This window comes from Salmo salar, chromosome 02 (assembly GCF_965601325.2).
Source record: "Salmo salar chromosome 02, fSalSal1, whole genome shotgun sequence".
Lineage (NCBI taxonomy): Eukaryota > Metazoa > Chordata > Actinopteri > Salmoniformes > Salmonidae > Salmo > Salmo salar.
In genome coordinates this window covers 35,500,513-35,525,452 of record NC_138292.1, presented here as the reverse complement: position 1 = coordinate 35,525,452, position 24,940 = coordinate 35,500,513, and the positions used below count along the sequence as shown (strand labels likewise).

Genomic DNA, 24,940 nt, shown 5'->3' with positions numbered 1-24,940 from the left:
TGAATCCTTAGACATCCGCAAACACCAAGCAGAGACCTGTTTATATGGTGTCATCTTATAGCTTTAAAAATATCTCACTTCATTTAGATTTAGCTAGTTATTTTTCTAACTTGATGATTTGAAGAGCAGATACTGCAAAGGGCATCTATATTAAAAACTCTTAAACTATTCTCGTATCCTTCTTAGTTGTTGTGCGGAATGTATTGCACCACTTTCTGTTGCAGTACAATGCAGTCTCCATTCTAGAGGACTTTTCCTATTCGAAAATAAATTAAATTCAAAACATGATGCAATTCAAGGTCAAGATAGCAGTAGCGTCGCCACATTTCACAAGAGGGGGAAAGTCAATCTCTAAGTGAGCAAATGTGGTCGGTGATGATGAGGCGGCCCAGGAATAGTTTGTCAAACCCTATCACCCGAGACAAATTAAAAGTGTCACCAACCTGTAAGTGGCTGTTCTCACATTTCCTTTGATGTTCTATGATAAGCCAGCGTTGATATGAACAACTGCCAACAAAGGGCAGCCTGCCCGTTGAGCAGGGGGGAGAGGAGGCTTAGGGACGACAGGGTAACAGGACACCTGGCCAGACACTATCTCCAAGTATTGATTGGAGCAGAGCAGACGTCCAGATGACCCACAGGTCGTTCTGCGGCTGGCTGCTGCTATAGCTGTGGCTGTCTATACCTTGAAGGGAGCATTTGAGAAACCTGACACAACACACAAAGCAAAAACACACATTCACTTTCTATATACACTGAGTATGCCAAACATTAAGAACGCCTTCCTAATATTGAGGGGCACCCCCCTCCCCCTTTGCCCTATGTTGACTCCAATGCTTTCCATAGTTGTGTCAAGTTGGCTGGATATCCTTTGGGTGGTGGACCGTTCTTGATACACACGGGAAACTGCTGAGCGTGAAATACCCAGCAGCGTTGCAGTTCTTGACACAAACCGGTGCGCCTGGCACCTACTACCATACCCCGTTCAAAGGCACTTTTTTGTCTTGCCTATTCGCCCTCTGAAGGACAAACATACACAATCCATATCTCAAAGCTTAAAAATCCTTCTTTAACCTGTCTCCTCCCCTTCATCTACACTGATTTTGAATTGGATTTAACAAGTGACATCATTAAGGGATCATAGCTTTCACCTGGTCAGTCTGTCATGGAAAGAGCAGGTGTTGTTGTATACTCAGTGTATGTACACACCTACAGAGCATTTCAACATGACACCTTAGGACATTATTATCAAACTCTTTTACACACCCTCACAGTTGTACCTTGCCACACACGTGAAACACACATTCCCTTCGTACGCACGTACACAACAAAACACAAACACTAGATACAGACACACAGACACACACTCGGTGCGGTGGCACCGCAGCCACGAGTAATAGCCTCCGGTTCCCTACTGCACACAGAGAATCTCGAATACGACAAGCAGAGTGCATTTATCACATACTCGCACGTAATGACACCATCGCCCAGGTGTAACAGCACCCATACACCACTATCTAGCCTGTTATAGATGGGCCTGTTGGTGTCTTATCTTTTCCATTATGGCTGCCTGCTCATAACTTCCCAGCATTGGAGGCTGCTGAGGGGAGGACGGCTCATAATAATGGCTTGAAGGAGCAAATGGAATGGCATCAAACACATGGAATCCATGTGTTTGATGTATTTGATACCATTCCACTAATTCCACTCCAACCATTACCACGAGCCTGTCCTCCCCAGTTAAGGTGCCACCAACCTCCTGTGCTTCCCAGGGCTGCTGAGGGAGAGGAGGAAGAGAAGTGAGAAGTGGGTGGTAAGTCGGGGGGATGCTGGAAGCAACAGACAGCTTTTGTTTTTCTCCCCCTCTCTCGCTCTTTCTGTTTTTCTGTCCATCTTTCATTCTCACCCTCGCCCTGTGGATTTGTCTAGTCTGTCTTTGTGACTGCCACGTTTCGCTTTTTGACTTCAGGACAACAAATGCAGATGAGTGTTTGTGCATGGACGGAGGAGCAGCGGGAGACTCGACAGATGAATACTACATCTGGCGCTTTGATCCACACTGTGACTGTTGTGGGCAGCGTTCTATACACCGGCTCTCACCTTATCTCGACCCTAACGAAATGTTTGTCAAGAATGACCAGGCTGGTTTGTTTTCTATACATTTGAAACAAGGGTTGCTGCAGCGTACAGTATTTTGCTAGCTTGATAACTCATTGATCGTGCTTTGTGAACTAAAGTCAGTGTCTCAACAGAATGGTAGAATGGCAGGATACACTAGCTGTATTATACTGAATGTCCATCATAAAGATCTATCTAGAAGGAGAACATTTGGTAACACTTGACAGCAGCGTCATGACATGGTCGTAACTATGTCATATGTCATAACAGCTGACATAACTTGTCATAACCTGTCACATGGGCATAACACTGTCATGACCCATAAATTTACACCTGTTGTGACATATTGCGCTATTATATGGCTGGTTATGACATCTACATAAGAGTGTCAAAACCCACATTTATCCAATAGTTTTTTTCCCTGCCAAGAAGTGTCCTTTTGTTTCAAAGTTTGTCTCTTTAAGTCCTTTGTTGTTGTAATGAATTCTTTAGTCATTTTTTCCCCCATCATATTTTAATTAACTTGTAGAAAATACACTTTATGACACTGTCAAGAAGCATTATGACCATCATAATCATATGAGCCAGATAGACATTACATTACATTACATTTAAGTCATTTAGCAGACGCTCTTATCCAGAGCGACTTACAAAATGGTGCATTCACCTTATGATATCCAGTGGAACAACCACTTTACAATAGTGCATCTAAATCTTTTAAGGGGGGGGGGGTTAGAAGGATTACTTTATCCTATCCTAGGTATTCCTTAAAGAGGTGGGGTTTCAGGTGTCTCCGGAAGGTGGTGATTGACTCCGCTGTCCTGGCGTCGTGAGGGAGCTTGTTCCACCATTGGGGTGCCAGAGCAGCGAACAGTTTTGACTGGGCTGAGCGGGAACTGTGCTTCCTCAGAGGTAGGGGGGCCAGCAGGCCAGTGGTGGATGAACGCAGTGCCCTTGTTTGGGTGTAGGGCCTGATCAGAGCCTGAAGGTATGGAGGTGCCGTTCCCTTCACAGCTCCGTAGGCAATCACCATGGTCTTGTAGCGGATGCGAGCTTCAACTGGAAGCCAGTGGAGAGAGCGGAGGAGCGGGGTGACGTGAGAGAACTTGGGAAGGTTGAACACCAGACGGGCTGCGGCGTTCTGGATGAGTTGTAGGGGTTTAATGGCACAGGCAGGGAGCCCAGCCAACAGCGAGTTGCAGTAATCCAGACGGGAGATGACAAGTGCCTGGATTAGGACCTGCGCCGCTTCCTGTGTGAGGCAGGGTCGTACTCTGCGAATGTTGTAGAGCATGAACCTACAGGATCGGGTCACCGCCTTGATGTTAGTGGAGAACGACAGGGTGTTGTCCAGGATCACGCCAAGGTTCTTAGCACTCTGGGAGGAGGACACAAGGGAGTTGTCAACCGTGATGGCGAGATCATGGAACGGGCAGTCCTTCCCCGGGAGGAAGAGCAGCTCCGTCTTGCCGAGGTTCAGCTTGAGCTGGTGATCCGTCATCCACACTGATATGTCTGACAGACATGCAGAGATGCGATTCACCGCCTGGTTATCAGAAGGGGGAAAGGAGAAGATTAATTGTGTGTCGTCTGCATAGCAATGATAGGAGAGACCATGTGAGGATATGACAGAGCCAAGTGACTTGGTGTATAGCGAGAATAGGAGAGGGCCTAGAACAGAGCCCTGGGGGACACCAGTGGTGAGAGCGCATGGTGCGGAGACAGATTCTCGCCACGCCACCTGGTAGGAGCGACCTGTCAGGTAGGACGCAATCCAAGCGTGGGCCGCGCCGGAGATGCCCAACTCGGAGAGGGTGGAGAGGAGGATCTGATGGTTCACAGTATCAAAGGCAGCAGATAGGTCTAGAAGGATGAGAGCAGAGGAGAGAGAGTTAGCTTTAGCAGTGCGGAGAGCCTCCGTGACACAGAGAAGAGCAGTCTCAGTTGAATGCCCAGTCTTGAAACCTGACTGATTAGGATCAAGAAGGTCATTCTGAGAGAGATAGCAGGAGAGCTGGCCAAGGACGGCACGTTCAAGAGTTTTGGAGAGAAAAGAAAGAAGGGATACTGGTCTGTAGTTGTTGACATCGGAGGGATCGAGTGTAGGTTTTTTCAGAAGGGGTGCAACTCTCGCTCTCTTGAAGACGGAAGGGACGTAGCCAGCGGTCAAGGATGAGTTGATGAGCGAGGTGAGGAAGGGGAGAAGGTCTCCGGAAATGGTCTGGAGAAGAGAGGAGGGGATAGGGTCAAGTGGGCAGGTTGTTGGGCGGCCGGCCGTCACAAGACGCGAGATTTCATCTGGAGAGAGAGGGGAGAAAGAGGTCAAAGCACAGGGTAGGGCAGTGTGAGCAGGACCAGCGGTGTCGTTTGACTTAGCAAACGAGGATCGGATATCGTCAACCTTCTTTTCAAAATGGTTGACGAAGTCATCCGCAGAGAGGGAGGAGGGGGGGGGGGAGGGGAAGGAGGATTCAGGAGGGAGGAGAAGATAGCAAAGAGCTTCCTAGGGTTAGAGGCAGATGCTTGGAATTTAGAGTGGTAGAAAGTGGCTTTAGCAGCAGAGACAGAAGAGGAGAATGTAGAGAGGAGTGAGTGAAAGGATGCCAGGTCCGCAGGGAGGCGAGTTTTCCTCCATTTCCGCTCGGCTGCCCGGAGCCTTGTTCTGTGAGCTCGTAGTGAGTCGTCGAGCCACGGAGCAGGAGGGGAGGACCGAGCCGGCCTGGAGGATAGGGGACAGAGAAAATCAAAGGATGCAGAAAGGGAGGAGAGGAGGGTTGAGGAGGCAGAATCAGGAGATAGGTTGGAGAAGGTTTGAGCAGAGGGAAGAGATGATAGGATGGAAGAGGAGAGAGTAGCGGGAGAGAGAGAGCGAAGGTTGGGACGGCGCAATACCATCCGAGTAGGGGCAGAGTGAGAAGTGTTGGATGAGAGCAAGAGGGAAAAGGATACAAGGTAGTGGTCGGAGATTTGGAGGGGAGTTGCAATGAGATTAGTGGAAGAACAGCATCTAGTAAAGATGAGGTCAAGCGTATTGCCTGCCTTGTGAGTAGGGGGGGAAGGTGAGAGGGTGAGGTCAAAAGAGGAGAGGAGTGGAAAGAAGGAGGCAGAGAGGAATGAGTCAAAGGTAGACGTGGGGAGGTTAAAGTCACCCAGAACTGTGAGAGGTGAGCCATCCTCAGGAAAGGAACTTATCAAGGCGTCAAGCTCATTGATGAACTCTCCAAGGGAACCTGGAGGGCGATAAATGATAAGGATGTTAAGCTTGAAAGGGCTGGTAACTGTGACAGCATGGAATTCAAATGAGGAGATAGACAGATGGGTCAGGGGAGAAAGAGAGAATGTCCACTTGGGAGAGATGAGGATTCCAGTGCCACCACCCCGCTGGCTCGATGCTCTAGGGGTATGCGAGAAAACGTGGGCAGACGAAGAGAGAGCAGTAGGAGTAGCAGTGTTATCTGTGGTAATCCATGTTTCCGTCAGCGCCAGGAAGTCTAGGGACTGGAGGGTAGCATAGGCTGAGATGAACTCAGCCTTGTTGGCTGCAGACCGGCAGTTCCAGAGGCTGCCGGAGACCTGGAACTCCACGTGGGTCGTGCGCGCTGGGACCACCAGGTTAGAGTGGCAGCGGCCACGCGGTGTGAAGCGTTTGTATGGCCTGTGCAGAGAGGAGAGAACAGGGATAGACAGACACATAGTTGACAAGCTACAGAAGTGTTGTTTCTTGTATTATTGTCTCCTGTGTCTTTAGAGAACTGTTTCACTTTGATATCCTTTTTCTTCTGTCCTGATTTTCACTTTCTTTTCTTCTGTGAACTAGATATTCTTTGTTGTTCTTCGTTAGCTAGCTAGCTTCTTCCAAAAGAGTCCCTAGCAACTGCTTAGCAACTGGTAAACAATTCAGCTTGCTAAGATAACTACAACTTTATGAAAAATAGTTATTTTTCAAAAGCCTATCTTCTTTGTTTGTTGCTTGTTTTTTCTCCTATTCAGTCTTGCAGTTTTCTTTTGCTTTTTTCCGATGTACTTCACTCTAAAAACCATGTAAATTTCAATATTTGTAGGAGCTCATTTTTCAGCTGCTACTGCTCAAATTGGAGTTCCGGAACTATAGATCTATCACGTACATGCCCTTATATCAGTCATCAGTCAAAAAGAGGGTGTCTTGTCCTGCTCCTGAAATCTACTCCTGCATTCATCCCAGTCATCAGCAACAGATCAATGGGCTAGGTGCATGTCTGATTTGTGAGCGATTACAATTATAATTTAATATGGTCAATTTCTGAAAATTGTATATAACATAAACATACTGTTGACAAGTCGGCTATGGTGTAATGGAATGTTTTGCCTTGTTATGTAGGTGTCATAACCAGCCATAACATAACGCAATATATGTCACAGGTCTAAATGTATTTGTCATGACAGTGTTATGACCATATTATGACAGGTTATGACAGGTTATGTCAGCTGTTATGACATGGTTATGGCCGTGTCATTACGTGTTATGACGCTAGGTGTCAAGTAAAGTGTTACCGAAAATGATTTGAACTCTAATTAGTTGGACTTCTAAGCAACTCCGGCGCCCCTTAACGATTTTTGGGATTTAGCCAAAAGATAAGAGCTTATCCTCCCTAACGGCTGCAGGATCTACAATATCTGCACTGTGATCAGAGATTCACTTTAACAGCTCAGACACACACACACACGACTACCAACTAGTAGGGCCGGGACGATACCAGTATCATCATATTTTTTTCCATGGTAAAAATGAAAACACCAAGCAGACCAAACTCTTTGGTCCTTTAAAATCCTGCTGTATGTAAAATATTGTGTGGTATTGTTTGGAAAATAAATGAATGTGACTGGATGACAACATAATGATGTTTGTTTTCAACATTAGGGTTGTTTTCCTAAAGAAGTTAAATCGTCTTCATGTTTTGTTTCCTTGCCACGACACTAACGAGTATCGCGATACTGGTATGAAAGTCCTGCTCCTCAATGACTCCTTTCTCTTCCAGTGCACCTTTAGCTCTGGTCTGGTGCAATTTTAGCTCTGGTCTGGGCTAGAGTCATGAGATCCATTGTTTACTGTAATACACCATCCAGAATTGAAATAAAATATGTCCTAAAATAATATTAGAGGTAGTGTTATTCTAGTGTGCCTGTTTTGTTAGCTGCTGTTGTTTTGGCACCTTAACCTCTCAATGTTGTGTGGAGCTGTCAGTACATCTGCTGAACTGAGATTGAGTGGGACGATTGATTGCCTGGCTGATTCCAGATCAGTGCACTGCGAGGTCACAGACATCATCCTCATTTACAGCGACTGGTTCTTTCTCAGCACAACAGGGCTAGATAACATGTCCCCAGGACATAGTCAGACAGGCCTGCACTACCAACCCAAGCATTTTGATAGTACTTCAGACTGACAAAATATAGCCTTCAGCACACCAAGAAGAGCCTCACTTCACATTCTGTGTATGAGTAGCCAATGGTCATGGACTTTCTTGAGCTGAGAAAGAAGTGCCACAGCAATAACATGAGATAAATGGAGCAAAAAGTCCCCGGGGCCTCAGAGATGCCTCTCGATGATGTCATCAGTTGTGAGAAGGCGTTAATGATGTCAGGTTCATCCACTGAGGCCATAACCCCGAACGTAGGGATGCCCTGATAACCCCATGCTCTCTCTTGCTCGCTCCCTCTCTTTCTCCCTCAGGCAGTGTGTGATGGTGCTGTTAAGAGAGGCAGCATGGTGGGTCTGAATGGGAAGGTGTTTGATTATGGGATGTATGTTGGGAATGGGGACTGTTTGTAGCCAAGACAATGATAAAGCGTTTAATCTCCACGGGAACAGTGAAGCACGCAGGCATGATAATACCATTACAGCGAGGAGCATTCTCCAGAACCCCTTCGCCGCTCCTCACCTGATTTATATGTCCCTTCATCAGCATCGACTTCTTAGATTGGAAAATCTTTCATTTATTAAAGAGGTCGGCCATTTTGTGCGCCGGCTGCTAAAGATGCTTGGAACATACTGCTGTCACCAACCCGTCTTGCGTGCCCACTCTTCCTTTTTAAAATTATATTTTCGGGTGTGATAATGTGATAAGGATGGATCTGGTGGGTGATGGCAGTGTGATTGCAGACGCTATTTATCTTCCTTTCACAACGACTCTGTCTCTAATGTTACGCCTGAGTCCTTGACTAGGTGCTTTCTACATGTTTTCACACGTATCATTGTGTGCTTGTCCTGCGTTATAAGGGCGCTATCTATGGCTCTGACGAACATGGTGCAGGTCCTTCAAACAGAATGAAAGAAAGATATTCAATTGGCACGATGCGGCAGAGATGAGTAAATTGAGGGGTTTGACTTATCTTCCTTCACTACCTCTAAAGTTCACTCGCAGATGAAACCTAACTCCGGAACACCGTGACACTCCAAATACACTTTTTTATTGGGGGGGGGGGTCAAAAGTTCTGCAACATCGATAATTCATGTGTCTTCCAACTTTCAGAATTGGAACGCAGAGATTGAAGTGCAAACAGTGCACCCATCTAATTGGTGCCTGGGGAGGTTCCATTTGCTGGAGAGCATAGAGAAAGATGGAGATCAAAGAGCTTTCTGTTAATAGAGATGTCGCACTCTCTCATTGTTCCCCACCTTAAATACGAAGACGGAAACGAAGGCGTCATGAGAGCATCATCACAGCAGTCCTCAGCTCAAGCACCATTAAGGGCCATAAAGAAAGGTTGATCTCCACATGTTTTAAAACATTTTATTTACTTAATTAACCCCATTTCTATGGGGCTCAGTCTCAATATCTCTCGTTGCATGGCCATGGTATAGAAAATTAGAAAAACATTTAGCAGAGAACACTACGTCTCCTTCATGAATTGCTCCTTTCGTCATGTGAGAACATTTAGTTCTTAAACCTACTGTACAGTTCAAGGTTGGCCATAACAGTAAACTTTGTTTCTTCTATTTCTCATCGCTCTGCAGTGAGCATAGTTACTGTTGTCCTTCAGAATCAGCCTGGCTCCGATGCGCTGATAGACGGGCTTTATTTTGGGCGCTCGCTTTCTGTATTGGCAGCAGAACGAGGGCTTGCCAAGCCAGAGAACCACCGCAGTGCCTAATCAGAGCCGTGTGATGAGGGGGATCAGCACCACACACACACACACACACACACACACACACACCCTTGCTCGCTCTCTCGCTCTCACTCTCTCTCTCAACGAGCCCAAATCTAATCACAGGGAGGCAGACCAGCCGCTTAGCTCGGTCCCCCCGCCCATTAGCTTGCACCGCCACCCAAGGGGCCCTGGCACCAGCAGGAAGACACATCTCCACCCCGCTGCTGCACTGTACTGTACCACCAAGGCTGAACTCAGGGGTCCTAAGTGATAGGAGGGTCCAGGGCTAGCCCCCCCTTGGTGGTAATAAAGAGCCACTGGAGAACGCTGAGCGATCAGCAACCTGATGAGCACTGACATCGCTGCTTATTCACCTCATCCTCTCTTCCCGTTCTACTCTCCCTCGCTCTATCGGTGCAGCGCGTTTCATCTTTCCCAGCAGGAGTGTGGTGAATAGCATCTTCATCTGGCTGCTCTCTCCTCTACCCGCCTCTCCCCTCCCCTCCGGGCGGTCGGCAGTTCTGGTGAAATAATGATAGGCTCCGCTGGTACTATAGTCTACAAAGCGTAGTGGGAGGGAGTACTATCTCTGTTCCTATTGTTGAGCTGTCAAAGGAGAGGACACTGCACGACAGCAGCGTTGAGTTTGCCATATTTGTATATTGTGCATAAAAGCGAGGCTTTGAATACCACTGACTTTGTCGTTGAAGATGTTTAGTGTGAATACTGTAGTTCCGTTTTTGACAGTTTTGCTATTGTTTAAACTTTAAACTAGCTCTATGAATGCTGTATCTTCTTTTTGTTCTACCACCCTCATCAACACTGAAATATTAAAGCTGTTGACATACTGCATGTTATGATACAATTGTATGTCATACTGGTGGGCCTGTTATTTTTAAGCATGTACTGTGGGAGTTGCTTTGTGAAATCAAACTCTCAGAATTGTAAGCTTCTCAAAAGCTGTCACTCCTGCTTGCAATGCACCTCTCTTCACCCTTTGACTTGTGCCAAACAACTACCCTCTCCAGGTTTGAGAAAGTGCAGTACTGCAATTGATAAAGTGCTTCACTGCCCTTCCCAATCTGACACATCCGCAATCCCTCCACAATCCTTTCTCCACGGTGCTAGATAACCAAACACTTTCCCGCCCACCTTTAAAACACCCCTGAGGGGAATGGTCCTAAGACCAGCTGAGTCACTCTATGCACGGGATGGCTCCTGCTGTGTGCTGTTGGGTCTGGAGGCAGCCGGTTTGGAGAACTGAAATAAATATGTAATAATAAAAACAAACACACCACACACACACACACACACACACACACACACACAATGACACCTCAACAAAAAACAAACACAGACTCCTGTTCCCCCACCTGGGTCTGCAGCAGCAGACTTTGAGGATCCAATTATGATGCCCTTGAGGGAATGACAGTGCTTGAGTTTCTGTCAATAGAGGTCCAGGTAGTGTTTCTCAATAACACTTTGAATTATTGATGATGGGGAGATTGAGAGGAGGAGGTAGATAACATTCAGTTTTAGTTATGAGGTGGAGACGACGGGAGGAGGGTCGAGGAGGGAGCTTGAACGACATCTGCATATTCCTGCCAGTATGTCTGATGAGGTGACCCGGGGTTACACTCATCTGAAGATGTCACACTAGAAACAGTAGAAGAAAATTGAGATGGATGGATACTGTGGATGGATACTGTGGATGGATACTGTGGATGGATGGATACTGTAGATGGATACTGTGGATGGATGGAGGATACTGTAGATGGATACTGTGGATGGATGGAGGATACTGTGGATGGATGGAGGATACTGTTGATAGATGGATGGATACACTGTAGATGGATACTGTAGATGGATGGATGGATGGATGGATGGATGGATACTGTAGATGGATACTGTAGATGGATAGATACTGTGTGATGGATACTGTAGATGGATGGATACTGTGATGGATACTATGAATGGATACTGTGTGATGGATACTGTAGATGGATGGATACTGTGGATGGATGGATACTGTGATGGATACTATGAATGAATACTGTGTAGAGGTCGACCGATTATGATTTTTCACCGCCGATACCGATTATTGGCGGGTCCGAAAACCGATACCGATTAATCAGCCAATTTATTATTGTGATTTTTTTTAATATGTGTGTGTGTGTGTGTGTGTGTGTGTGTGTGTGTGTCTGTATATATATGTATATATATATATATATATATATACACACACACACACACAGCTCTGAAGTGACAACGATACTGAAGAGTCTGCTTAGGAGACAAATACTCTCAACTGTTTGAATAATAAAAATAGAGTTTAAGTTAACTGTGATGAATGCTGAAAACAAAAACTGTAATTTCTATATGCAGGAAATCCTATTTTAATAAGGGGCATGGTAAGAATTGACTACCAAAGTGCGAGTCATAATTCCCATGACACCTTCTAGCAAAATCTGAAAAGCAGTTCCTTCATTTATTCCATAGGATATTTTTAGATTAATTTAAAATAAGGTCTGTGTTTGGTTTAGGTTTACACCACCTTGCCAATTTTATAACTGTGTAGATATCCATAGGATATAACTCTGATCAATATAAACGAAGATACATTTTTTTGTAGAGTGGATTTATGAAAATATGTTGACAAACGTTACCTAGTGAGATTTACACGGGTATCAAAACGCCGAGGCGGTTTAAGCACAAAACACAGACCTTATTTGAAGTAGATCAAGACATTCTCTATGGAAGACATGAACGGTAAAATAACGAAGGAACCCCTTTCAAGTTCAGCCGCAAGTTATTACAGGAATTATGACGCGTCGACAATTTCTCTCTAAACCATATACCTTTGACTATTACGAGCCTGCTGCTGCCTACCACCGCTCAGTCAGACTGCTCTATCAAATATCAAATCATAGACTTAACTATAATATAATAAACCTTAGGTCATTAATATGGTCAAATGCGGAAACTATCATCTAAAACATTATTCTTTCAGTGACATACGGAACCGTTCCGTATTTTATCTAACAGGTGGCATCCATAAGTCTAAATATTCCTGTTACATCGCACAACCTACAACGTTATTTCATAGTTCCGTAAAATTCTGGCAAATTAGTTAGCAACGAGCCAGATTCTGTATACCCTGATTCTGCGTGCAACGAACGCAAGAGAACTGACACAATTTCACCTGGTTAATATTGCCTGCTAACCTGGATTTCTTTTAGCTAAATATGCAGGTTTAAAAATATATACTTCTGTGTATTGATTTTAAGAAAGGCATTGATGTTTATGGTTAGGTACAGTCGTGCAACGATTGTGCTTTTTTTCGCAAATGCGCTTTTGTTAAATCATCCCCGTTTGGCGAAGTCTGCTGTCTTTGTTTGGAAGAAATTGTCTTCACAGTTCGCAACAAGCCAGGCGGCCCAAACTGCTGCATATACCCTGACTCTGTTTGCAAGAGAAGTGACACATTTTCCCTAGTTAAAATAAATTCATGTTAGCAGGCAATATTAACTAAATATGCAGGTTTAAAAATATATACTTGTGTATTGATTTTAAGAAAGACATTGATGTTTATGGTTAGGTACACGTCGGAGCAAAGACAGTCCTTTTTCGCGAATGCGCACCACATCCATTATATGCAAAGCAGGACAGGCTAGATAAACTAGTAATATCATCAACCATGTGTAGTTAACTAGTGTTTATGATTAATTGATAGTTTTTTTATAAGATAAGTTTAATGCTAGCTAGCAACTTACCTTGGCAATGTAAAGCAGGTGGTTAGAGTGTTGGGCTAGTTAACGTAAGGTTGCATCCCCAAGCTGACAAGGTAAAAATCTGTCGTTCTGCCCCTGAACAAGGCAGTTAACCCACCGTTCCTAGGCCGTCATTGAAAATAAGAATGTGTTTTTAACTGACTTGCCTAGTTAAATAAAGTTTGAAAAATTTGTTATGAAAACTTGAAATCGGCCCTAATTAATCGGCCATTCCGATTAATCGGTCAACCTCTAATACTGTGTGATGGATACTGTGGATGGATGGATACTGTGGATGGATGGATACTGTGGATGGATGGATACTGTGGATGGATGGATACTGTAGATGGCTAGATACTGTAGATGGCTAGATACTGTAGATGGATACTGTAGATGGCTAGATACTGTAGATGGATGGCTACTGTGTGATGATACTGTGGATTGATGGATACTGTGGATTGATAGATACTGTGTGATGTATACTGTAGATGGATGGATACTGTGGATGGATACTGTGGATGGATGGATGGATGGATGGATACTGTGGATGGATGGATGGATGGATGGATGGATACTGTGGATGGATGGATACTGTAGATGGATGGATACTGTTGATGGATGATGGATGGATACTGTAGATGGCTAGATACTGTGTGATGGATACTGTAGATGGATGGATACTGTAGATGGATGGATACTGTAGATGGATGGATACTGTAGATGGATGGATACTGTAGATGGATGGATACTGTGTGATGGATGGATACTGTGTGATGGATGGATACTGTTGATGGATAGATACTGTGTGATGATACTGTAGATGGATGGATACTGTGTGATGGATAGATACTGTGTGATGGATAGATACTGTGTGATGGATAGATACTGTAGATGGAAAGATACTGTAGATGGATGATAGATAGATACAGTTGAAGTCAGAAGTTTACATACACCCTAGCCAAATACATTTAAACTCAGTTTTTCACAATTTCTGACATTTCATCCTAGTAAAAGTTCCCTATTTTAGGTCAGTTAGGATCACCACTTTATTTTAAGAATGTGAAATGTCAGAATAATAGTAGAGTGATTTATTTCAGCTTTTATTTCTTTCATCACATTCCCAGTGGGTCAGAAGTTTACATACACTCAATTAGTATTTGTTAGCATTGCCTTTAAATTGTTTAACTTCGGTCAAACGTTTCGGGTAGCCTTCCACAAGCTTCCCACAATAAGTTGGGTGAATTTTGTCCTATTCCTCCTGACAGAGCTGGTGTAACGGAGTCAGGTTTGTAGGCCGCACACGCTTTTTCAGTTCTGCCCACACATTTTCTATAGGGTTGAGGTCAGGGCTTTGTGATGGCCACTCCAATACCTTGACTTTTTTGTCCTTAAGTCATTTTGCCACAACTTTGGAAGTATGCTTGGGGTCAATGTCCATTTGGAAAACCCATTTGCGACCAAGCTTTAACTTCTTGACTGATGTCTTGAGATGTTGCTTCAATATATCCACGTAATTTTCCTACCTCATGATGCCATCTATTTTGTGAAGTGCACCAGTCCCTCCTGCAGCAAAGCACCCCCACAACATGATGCTGCCACCCCCGTGCTTCACGGTTGGGATGGTGTTGTTCGGCTTGCAAGCATCCCCCTTTTTCCTCCAAACATAATGATGGTCATTATGGCCAAACAGTTCTATTTTTGTTTCATCAGACCAGAGGACATTTCTCCAAAAAGTACGATCTTTGTCCCCATGTGCAGTTGCAATCCGTAGTCTGGCTTTTTTATGGCGGTTTTGGAGCAGTGGCTTCTTCCTTGCTGAGCGGCCTTTCAGGTTATGTTGATATAGGACTCGTTATACTGTGGATATAGATAGTTTTGTACCTGTTTTCTCCAGCATCTTCACAAGGTCCTTTTGCTGTTGTTCTGGGATTGATTTGCACTTTTCGCACCAAAGTACGTTTTTCTCTAGGAGACAGAACGCGTCTCCTTCCTGAGCGGTATGATAGCTGCATGGTGTTTATACTTGCGTACTATTGTTTGTACAGATGAACGTGGTACCTTCAGGCATTTGGAAATTGCTCCCAAGGATGAACCAGACTTGTGGAGGGCTACAAATTTTCTTTCTGTGGTCTTGGCTGATTTCTTTTAATTTTCCCATGATGTCAAGCAAAGAGGCACTGAGCTTGAAGGTAGGCCTTGAAATACATCCACAGGTACACCTCCAATTGACTCAAATTATGTAAATTAGCCTATCAGAAGCTTCCAAAGCCATGACATCATTTTCTGGAATTTTCCAAGCTGTTTAAAGGCACTGTCAACTTAGTGTATATAAACTTCTGACCAACTGGAATTGTGATATAGTGAATTATAAGTGAAATAATCTGTCTGTAAACAATTGTTGGAAAAATGACTTGTGTCATGCACAAAGTAGAAGTCCTAACTGACTTGCCAAAACTATAGTTTGTTGACAAGAAATGTGTGGAGTGGTTGAAAAATGAGATTTAATGACACAGGTTGGAATTTAAACTTACGACTTGAACTGTAGATGGATAGATAGTGTAGATGGATGGATAGACAGAGAGAGGGAATTGCCTGTGAATTACAGGGCTTGTCTCAAGATAAAAATAAATAATGAAGACGAGGCAGACAAATGTAGAGGATAACATTAGTGTGTGTCTGATCTCTCTCTCGCTGATAGCCTTTGGGGCTTTTTTCATCTCAAGTAGACACAAAGACGATGGATGACGCTCTCAGCGGTTCTCCCGATCGATCGGACGACCGTCTCAGTGTCTGTGTCTCGCATAGATCCCATTCTGAAGTCTGGCCAGCTCGCCCACTGTGGCGGGATGCCTTACAGGTTTAGGCCCAGACTGGTGGCAGAGGCACTTTTCTCAGAGATTGATACCAGTAAACAGAAAGTAACAGGTGCCAGTTATTTTTCTATGCATCACTGCAGTAGTGTGTTTGAGTTGTCAACATCTCTCGGTCCTTGAATATTGATGCGATATTTCAACCTAATGTTTAGATGCTCCCTTTGTCTCATTTTTAGAGAGCCTTCAGCCCAGGGTTACTGAACAAGTTTTCGCACTGACTTTGTACAGTATCACTTCTTCCTACAGTACAACTTTAGTTGACTCTCACTGTCAACTTGATTCAGCTCAACATCATTACAAGAGAGAGGAGCTGGTGGGGATGAGTTGGAGGCTTGATGCGCTGCCCGTGGCTGACAAACAGGCTTCCAAGTGGAAGGTGTAGAGCACTCTTACGTAGGGTGACAATAGATGGCCCATCTCACAGGACAACCCGTCACTTTGTCTGAACCCTATGGGTGAGGAGGGCATCACAGCATCCCTTTGGGGCAAGTTGAGTGGCAGTGATGGCAGGGAGGGTCCTGACCTCCACTGACAGATACATCTCGCCCTGGATGCCACGGTGCACCAAATCGCCACTCCCCTCCCCCAAACTCTTTCCTCCGGCCCATGCAACTGTTCAGATAAAGACTATAAGGAGAGATTCCACCACACAGCCCCCATCAGTTTGAAATGCAAATTCCAGAACTAAGGGACTATGGGGGCCAAAAGGAAAGCAGCCAGCCATCACTCCCTCTTGACCCGGCATGCTAATAGAGCTTTCTGAGACCCCCCTTGAGCCGCTCTCATGTTGCTACTGCAGGGCCTCTGAAATTCCCCATCAACTTCAACTGACATGTTGTTATTCAACAGCAAGTTTAAGTTTCTGTCCCTCATCTAGATCAAATGTTGACTTCATTCACAGAACTTGGCCTGTCAAAGCCTGCCAATATTGTAACTCCGACATCCAACATGGTTGCACTCCTGCCCCAACTGAGAGTAGAATTCAGAAGTAACTGATAAAGAAGTTTTTAAAACTACTGTGAAAGTAGTTACACCAGCAGAGGCTATAAACGGCCTGAAGCCTGCTGGCCTTTCTGGATGTGGTTGAACTCGTAGAGGTGCTTTCACAGTCTCCAGGCTTAAACTAAGTTAATTTACGAGCAACAGTAGGATGAACTCCTAGCACTACCAATAGTAGTCATCTGAAAATCACCCATAGAAATCTCCTCCATGTCCTGTGGGGTCTGTTCCCCAATTATTGCCCAATGCTCCTTGATTCCAATTACAATTTGCCTCGATGGCGTCTGTGTGGTTAGCCATTGGAAATCTAATTAGCGAAGTTCCTCTGTCTGAGGGGGTCATGTAGAGAGTTGAAAGGGCCCCCGGGCAGTTGAGGGGCTTGTTGAGAAGTAGCCATCTAACACAAAAATCTACCGAAGGTGGAGAGTTGAGAATTCAGAGTGATAAGAGGAGCATCGTACTTCCTGAAAAACATATGTGACTCATCAGCTGCATACAGTGCTGCCACACTGTGAGGACTCTGTAGGGGAGTGGATGTCTCGAGGTAAGAGGAGAGTTGTGTGTGAGACTAGAAAACGGTCTCTATTCAGCAGCTAATCATCAGCCTTGTGATGGTGCATCACGGGACAGTGTTCAGATATCGACAGTCAGATGAACTCTCAGAGATTAGGGTAAGGACGATGTTGCCCATGCTTAACAACGGGATCTTTTGTAGTGCAAGGTCACTCACAAGATGCATGTCTTGGATGAGTTTTCTTCCAATGAAGTTGTTTTTGCACAGCAGAAAATGTATAAGGTGTTGGTTAAACTTGTTTGTTGGAATGAAAAGAAAACTGAGTGCCAAGTCCTGAGGTAACCTTAGTCTTGAATAAACAATGTGCTTCCTAAGCTATGAGTTGTGAAGATCATTGGATCGCTGAAAGTAAACAGACCAGAGAAAAGTCACGATAGCTAGGGGATACATGGTCAGAGAGCTAAACAGGCATCGCAGTGTTCCCTTTCCCAAATGAGGTAGACACACATCCACAAAGGCCTACACACTCCGACCACACACACATTCTGCGGCAGATCATCTGGCCCCCTGTCCCTGCTCATCGCCATGGTGATGTGATAGTCCCCAGCAGAGCCCCGGGTGGGTAATGGTCCATGGCCAGAGACATGCACCCTCATTATGTAGGCTCATGTATACTGGGGGTGGACTCATTCAATTCCTACTTCTCTGGGGCCCTGTGGCATCCCAAGGCACAGAGGCGGGAGGTGAGAGGTGTTGGCTAGCTTTTGCCATGTTATCCAAAACAATGAAGGGATTAGCCTCCACCCCAGTGAAACGGCAGCGGTGTTCAGTTTGTGAGGTCACAGCATGTCAGAGGGGGTGGGTCTGCGTTAGGATAATGCGCCTCTATTTAGTTTGAACGACAGGTGTTGGCAGAAAATAAACGTCCCTGGAGGAGATAGGTGCATAAAGCGGTTGATTTGAGGATAAAATTGACGTTTAATACCTAATTGCATCTTTTTATGGAACAGTGGTCCCTGGCCAAACTGAAGCTGGGTCATAAAGATTGACTTGTTTATGTACGAATTAAAATGGATCCTTTTTTAAGATGACACCGTGGCCTCATCCACCCCTCATAATGGCTCCCATTTTTTCATCATGAAGTTTCCTTTTCGCACAGTGCTGTGAAAAGCCCTCAAACCACCAGACTGAAGACAGCTCATCAAACCACAGAACCAGCACTGTGGTCTAATCCAAATGAATGTCAGATAATCAATGTGCGGCCCCAGCGTCCCTCAATTCCTTGCCCTACAAAGAGGCCCAACTGCCAGTATCTCCCAGATGGCTTGACAAGTCCAGTTCATTAAAAACAAAACGATCCCACCCCTCCCATCCAAAACAGAACACAGAGTGAGAGTGTGGGTCGGGATAAGCAGGGGCTTATTTCCCACCGACAGCTGTCAGCTCATCAGCCTGCCTCCCCATTCACTCTGTAAAAGGCGATTGATTAGAGAAAGAAAACGGAGAGCAACAAATTCCTGAAGGGTGCTGCATGGTTTACATGTTTATGGGGAGGGTACGGTGGGTTTGTGACCTGGCAAGTTTTGGCGCGCGGCATTCGGTGTGGCGGTAGCAGCTGGATCCTGGTATCGGGTTTTAGATCATGCCCCCTGTCACTATGGAAATATCCCATTGAGAAGAAGCTGAAGAATTTACGGGTTGAGGTGATAAACAACATGAACACATTAGATGCTCCACATGCAGGGCAATTTGAAGGCAGTCCCCAAATATATTTGTAAAACCACATCTTAAAAGACTGTTAAATGAAGCCATTGACTTTAAGGAGATTGAGCATAATGAGCCTCTGAGTCTCTGTCCCTTTTGGAACTTCCAAAGATGTTGACTTTGTCACTGTCGACTGTCTATACATGTCTTTTAAAGAGGTGGAAGTCGGCCCCTGCTCTCGCAGTGATGCTTACCATCACATCTGTCACTCACTCAGCATGAAAGACTGGACATGCCTCACATACAGTACGTTTCAAGTCTACATGATAGGGTTCTTTCTACCATGTCACTGTCATCAAGCCCTAGATAAAGGCTCCTTGCCAAATCCCCACACCAGCACCTGTCTGGAAGTGAACCCCAGGACAACAGTGTATGCAGCAGATCAAAGGGACTTATGCTGGTTTATATTACATTACTGTAGCTAGGACTGAATTGGATTACGTTGGGCATTTCGTAATAGCATTTTCCACTTCCTCAAGCTCCACATCCATCCCCAGCTGTGAGGCTCGTCAACATGTGGAGAACGTCACAAACAGAAACAGCAACTCTTCAGGGTGCTGCTGATAAACACGCCAAGAAGCTCATCCACTCAGAGTCTTTGTGTGGAAATCTGTGGAAGGTCCAGAAGCCTCAGAGGGTCTGTAGGGTCAGTGTATCTGTTGGTCTGTCTTGCATAAGCTCCTGCAGGCACTGTGCTTGTCTTGTTGTGAGTCATCTTTGCATTTTCCTGGCTTTATATCCATTGGATAAATTCTCTGCACTTGTCGATATTTGATCTCTGCCCAGTCTCCATAACCTTTGATTTTCGCACTCTACATGTTTATGATCGTCGGTCTAGTCTATGCATATTCATGAGAGCAGAGAGACAGTTATGCAAATAATTTCATAGTTTTATTGAGTTTATTTAGCATGTTTTAACTGCAACTTTACCAAGTGTTTTTTTTATTTCAAGATCCCTCAAGCATTTGCATAAGCAGTATAAATGTGAGCCTACTCTTTAACTTCAGGGCATTGCTCAACCATCAGAGCATGTACTAAGATCTTAGATCTTCAATGATAGATTCAGGTTAGATGGGGTGACAGTGGTGTTTGGGGGACATGCTGTTTGGCCTGCTCAGACAGGAAGCCACTGCATCATATCCTGTTTGCTCAAGCTGTCTGCCTCCTCTGAGAAGCCGAAAAGCCTGTGAGTTAATCCATCGGGAGTAATGTCCTCATATATCGCCCAGGCAGGACACGCAGGAGGCAGTAATTCATGAAGTAAACAGGAGCAGACACCGCCTCCCCTCGATTTATGACACTGTGATCATCGCTTGACCTCATCGCTAAATGCAACCGTCTCCTCTGAATCAGAATGAGGCAGCCCGTTATCAATATTGATGGGGGTTCATATCTCTGTTGACTTTGTTTTCGGCTCCCCATTTAAAAGCTGTGTGGCAGGATCTCATTGGTGCAGTACATCAATCTGGGCTGTGCTGAGTTGAAACCCTTAGAGGACACGCTGCCCTTATTAAGTTGGTGCCAAAACACAGGTCACAGCATTCTGGAGATTTAGTTGAACAAATCCCTGCGCAATCCGCATCCATCTGTCCCAGTCTCTCATCCCAGAAATCAAGCAGATGTGGAAATTAGCATTTTGAGACAATTCAGGTCTGACGCATAGCTTACCTGAGTGATTTAATAATGCAGAGTAAACTTTGCTCAAACTTGAATCTTCTGACCTTCTTACAGGAGCCGCTCGTTTTTCCTATCTAGTCAAACAATTTATAGTTTGTTTTTGTATATTAGGTGAAAGTGGGTACCTGTCGCCTCCCCTTGGGCCTGGTGTCTTGTTGCAGACAGAGGGAGTCGCGTTCCCCTGTGGGGGCGGTGGTTAATTGTGTGAAGTCACCTGTGAAAGACTGAAGGCTGGGAGTAAATGAGCCAGGTGTCCCAGTCAGGGGCCCTTGTGGCCTCACCTCTCTCTCCGTTCCTGTCACTCTCTCTCCCTCTCTCTCTCTCTCTGTGTTCACACTGCCATCACAGTTCAGCTAACACTCAATCACAATGCCGCACTGGCAATGAGCATCGCATGCTAATGAGAGCTTAGCATCCAAACTCAGAAAGTTCCAACAGCTACTGTAGAACTTGATAGCAGAATTATAGTGATCATTATGAAGCCGATGCTGCTGTTGTAGTCATTCACATTAGCCTGTGACCATTTTAACAGATAGGGGTACAGCTAACTTTGGTTGTAGCTATGTTAACCTGTGTCTCACTCTCTCTCCTCTTCTAGGTGGTGGTGTGCCCGCTGTTGGCCATGCTGTTCTGGTGAGGTGTGGTGAACCCCTGCCAACATGAGGCTGGTGCCCGGGTCGCCTCAGCCCCTCCCCCTTCTGGCAGTGGGCCTGGCTCTAGCTCTCACAGCCCTCTTACCTCACCTGGCCATGGGAGTCACACCCTTCCCCCAGGACCTGGAGCCAATCAGCATTGTAGGGAGAGAACGTGAGTGCAAGCCCGTCATGATGCAATGTTGCTCCTTAGTTTAGGGGGGCATGAAGTTCTGATGTACCGTTAAAGGGCAGCATCTTGTCAGTTGTATGTACACATATTTTGTCAGTCGTCTTACAGATCTACGTCAGTAATAGTATGACTTCTTCTAATACAGGGCTGCCCAACCCTCTTCCTGGAGATCTACCGTCCTGTGGGTTTTCAGTCCAACCCTAATTTAACACACCTGATTCTATGAATTAGCTGCTCAACAAGACCTTAACTAGCTGAATCAGATATGCTAAATTAGGGTTGGACTGAAAACCTACAGGACAGTAGATCTTCAGGAAGAGGGTTGGGCAGCCCTGTTCAAATACATAATTACCACTATCAAAATAAAATGGCTATACATTTTAGCTATATGACATAATACAGCATCTGATTGGGCCACGCGTACAGCCCATCAGTGGCACCTAATCAATAGGAGGTGTGGTAAGGAGGTCCTGGTGTTTACAGTCGCCAGCACCATCCTTTATTTAAGATTTGACAGAGACTGAGGCCTGCCGCTTTAATTGATCTATCTGGAGGAGTGGAACATTAACATAAATAGCCACACTAATAGATCTATATGTGGAGCCCATCTCAGGTGTAATGAGGGCCATTTGTCAGCAGGTCTGAAGGTGTCTGGGCGTCAGAACCCCTCACAACTCCCCAGGATGTCCATTATGTATGGTAATACATCCAGCGCCCAGCTCCACCGCCGGAATCATCTCCCTCACAGAGGCTAATTGGAGGAACTGGGTTAGAGGTTTCCTTGGCGACGTGGCGCCCAAAACTTTAAAGGAAGTGAAAGTGCTGAGGAGTAATTAAAGGGACGAGAGGTCGCCGGGGTGGACTTATCCCTCTCCCTTTCTGCCCCACAGCGAATCACTGCTCTGCTTGACCCAATCGCCCCCGAGTTAAAATCTTTAAACAGTCGAGTCGGACTTTCTTGGTTGGGGGAAAGATGCTTCCCCCGAGGAGATTGTAATTTCAGATAGTGTCCCATTTTAGAGGTCTGCTAATTCAGCTACAACTGCCAAGTTGGACGGGAAGGCCAAAGCCAGGGGTGTCAAACTAATTTTTCCCAGGGGTCGGACCCCCTCCGACCCACGGGCCATATGTTTGATACCCCTGGCCTGAACAGTTAATGCAGCACTATGGGAGAGAAGATGGTCTACAGGCCAGCCTCGACAGATTGATTTTGATTTAACTAGGCAACTCAGTTAAGAACAATATCTGATTTGCAATGACGGCCTACCAAAAGGCATTAGGCCTCCTGCGGGGACGGGGGCTGGGATTTAAAAAATTATAATAAATATATGACCACACACACGTCACGACAAGAGAGAGACCTAAGACAACATAGCATGACAGCAACACATGACAACACAGCATGGTAGCAACACAACATGGTAGCAGCACAAAACATGGTACAAACATTATTGGGCACAGACAACAGCGCAAAGGGCAAGAAGGTAGAGACAACAATACATCACGCAAAGCAGCCACAACTGTCAGTAAGAGTGTCCATGATTGAGTCTTTGAATGAAGAGATTGAGATAAAACTGTCCAGTTTGAGTGTTTGTTGCAGCTCGTTCCAGTCGCTAGCTGCAGTGAACTGAAATGAAGCGACCCAAGGACCTTTAACAGAATGTGACTGGCAGAACAGGTGTTGTATGTGGAGGATGAGGGCTGCGGTAGATATCTCAGATAGGGGGGAGTGAGGCCTAAGAGGGTTTTATAAAGAAGCATCAACCAGTGGGTCTTGCGACGGGTATATAGAGATGACCAGTTTATAGAGGAGGATAGAGTGCAGTGATGTGTCCTATACGGAGCATTGGTGGCAAATCTGATGGTCGAATGGTAAAGGACATCTAGCCACTCGAGAGCACCCTTACCTGCCGATCTATAAATTACGTCTCCGTAATTTAGAATGGGTAGGATGGTCATCTGAATCAGTTAGTTTGACAGCTGGGGTGAGAGAGGAGCAATTACGATAGAGGAAACCAAGTCTAGATTTAACTTTAGCCTGCAGCTTTGATATGTGCTGAGAGAACGACAGTGTGCCGTCTAGCCATACTCCCAAGTACTTGTATGAAGTTACTACCTCAGCTCTAAACCCTCAGAGGTAGTAATCACACCTGTGGGGAGAAGGACATTCTTCTTCCAAACCACATGACCTTTGTTTTGGAGGTGTTCAGAACAAGGTTAAGGGCAGAGAAATCTTGTTGAACACTAAGAAAACTTTGTTGTAGAGCATTTAACACAACATCCGGGGAAGGGCCAGCTGAGTATAAGACTGTATCATCTGCATATAAGTGGATGAGAGCACTTCCTACTGCCTGAGCTATCTTGTTGATGTAAATTGAGAAGAGTGTGGGGCCTTGGATCGAGCCTTGGGGTACTCCCTTGGTGACAGGCAGTGGCTGAGACAGCAGGCGTTCTGACTTTAGTACACCAGGCCAAAGACCCCTCAGAGACACCAGATCTCCTTAGCCGGCCAACAAGAATGGAATGGTCTACCGTATCAAAAGCTTCGGCCAAGTCAATAAAAATAGCATCACAACATTGCTTAGAATCAAGGGCAATGGTGACATCATTGAGGACCTTTAAGGTTGCAGTGACACATCCATAACCTGAGCGGAAACTAGATTGCATACCAGAGAGAATACTATAGACATCAAGAAAGCCAGTCAGTTGATTATTGACATTTTTTCCCCAACACTTTTCATTAACAAGGCGAAATAGAAAGAGGCCTATAACACTTACGATCAGCTTTATCTCCCCCTTTAACTAAAGGACGAACCGTGGCTGCCTTCCAAGCAATGGGAACCCCCCAGAGAGGAGAGACAGGTTAAAAAGGTCAGAGATAGGCTTGGCGTTGATAGGGGCCGCAACCTTAAAAAATAAATGGTCTAAACCATCTGACCCAGATGTTTTTTGGGGTCAAGTTTAGGAGCTCCTTTAGCACCTTTAGCACCTAGTGACCACCTGCAGGGAGAAACTTTGTAGTGGGGCAGGGGAAGAAGAGGGAGGAACATCGGGGCTAGTCGCATTAGAAGGGGTGGGAGATGAGGAAATGTTGGATGGGCAAGGAGGCATGGCTGAGTCAAATAGGAATCCTGACTTGATGAAGTGGTGATTAAAGAACTCAGCCATGTGCTTCTTGTCAGTAACAACCACATCATCAACATTAAGGGACATGGGCAGCTGTGAGGAGGGGTGTTAATTCTCCAGGTCTTTAACCGTTTTCCTGAACTTCT

At 45.3% G+C, this 24,940-nt stretch overlaps 1 protein-coding gene across 6 annotated transcripts in view; it reads left to right on the top strand.

Moving 5' to 3' along the window:
• Nucleotides 1-24,940, top strand: part of LOC106580978 (semaphorin-6D) — a 156,117-nt gene that overhangs the window by 86,017 nt on the left and 45,160 nt on the right. For all 6 annotated transcript variants that reach the window (XM_014162634.3, XM_014162652.3, XM_014162643.3 and 3 more), the window contains one exon: nt 21,442-21,650. In XM_014162634.3, the coding sequence (XP_014018109.3) occupies nt 21,503-21,650 (148 nt within the window). In that variant the 5' untranslated portion in view covers nt 21,442-21,502. The remainder of the gene's footprint in view (nt 1-21,441; nt 21,651-24,940) is intronic.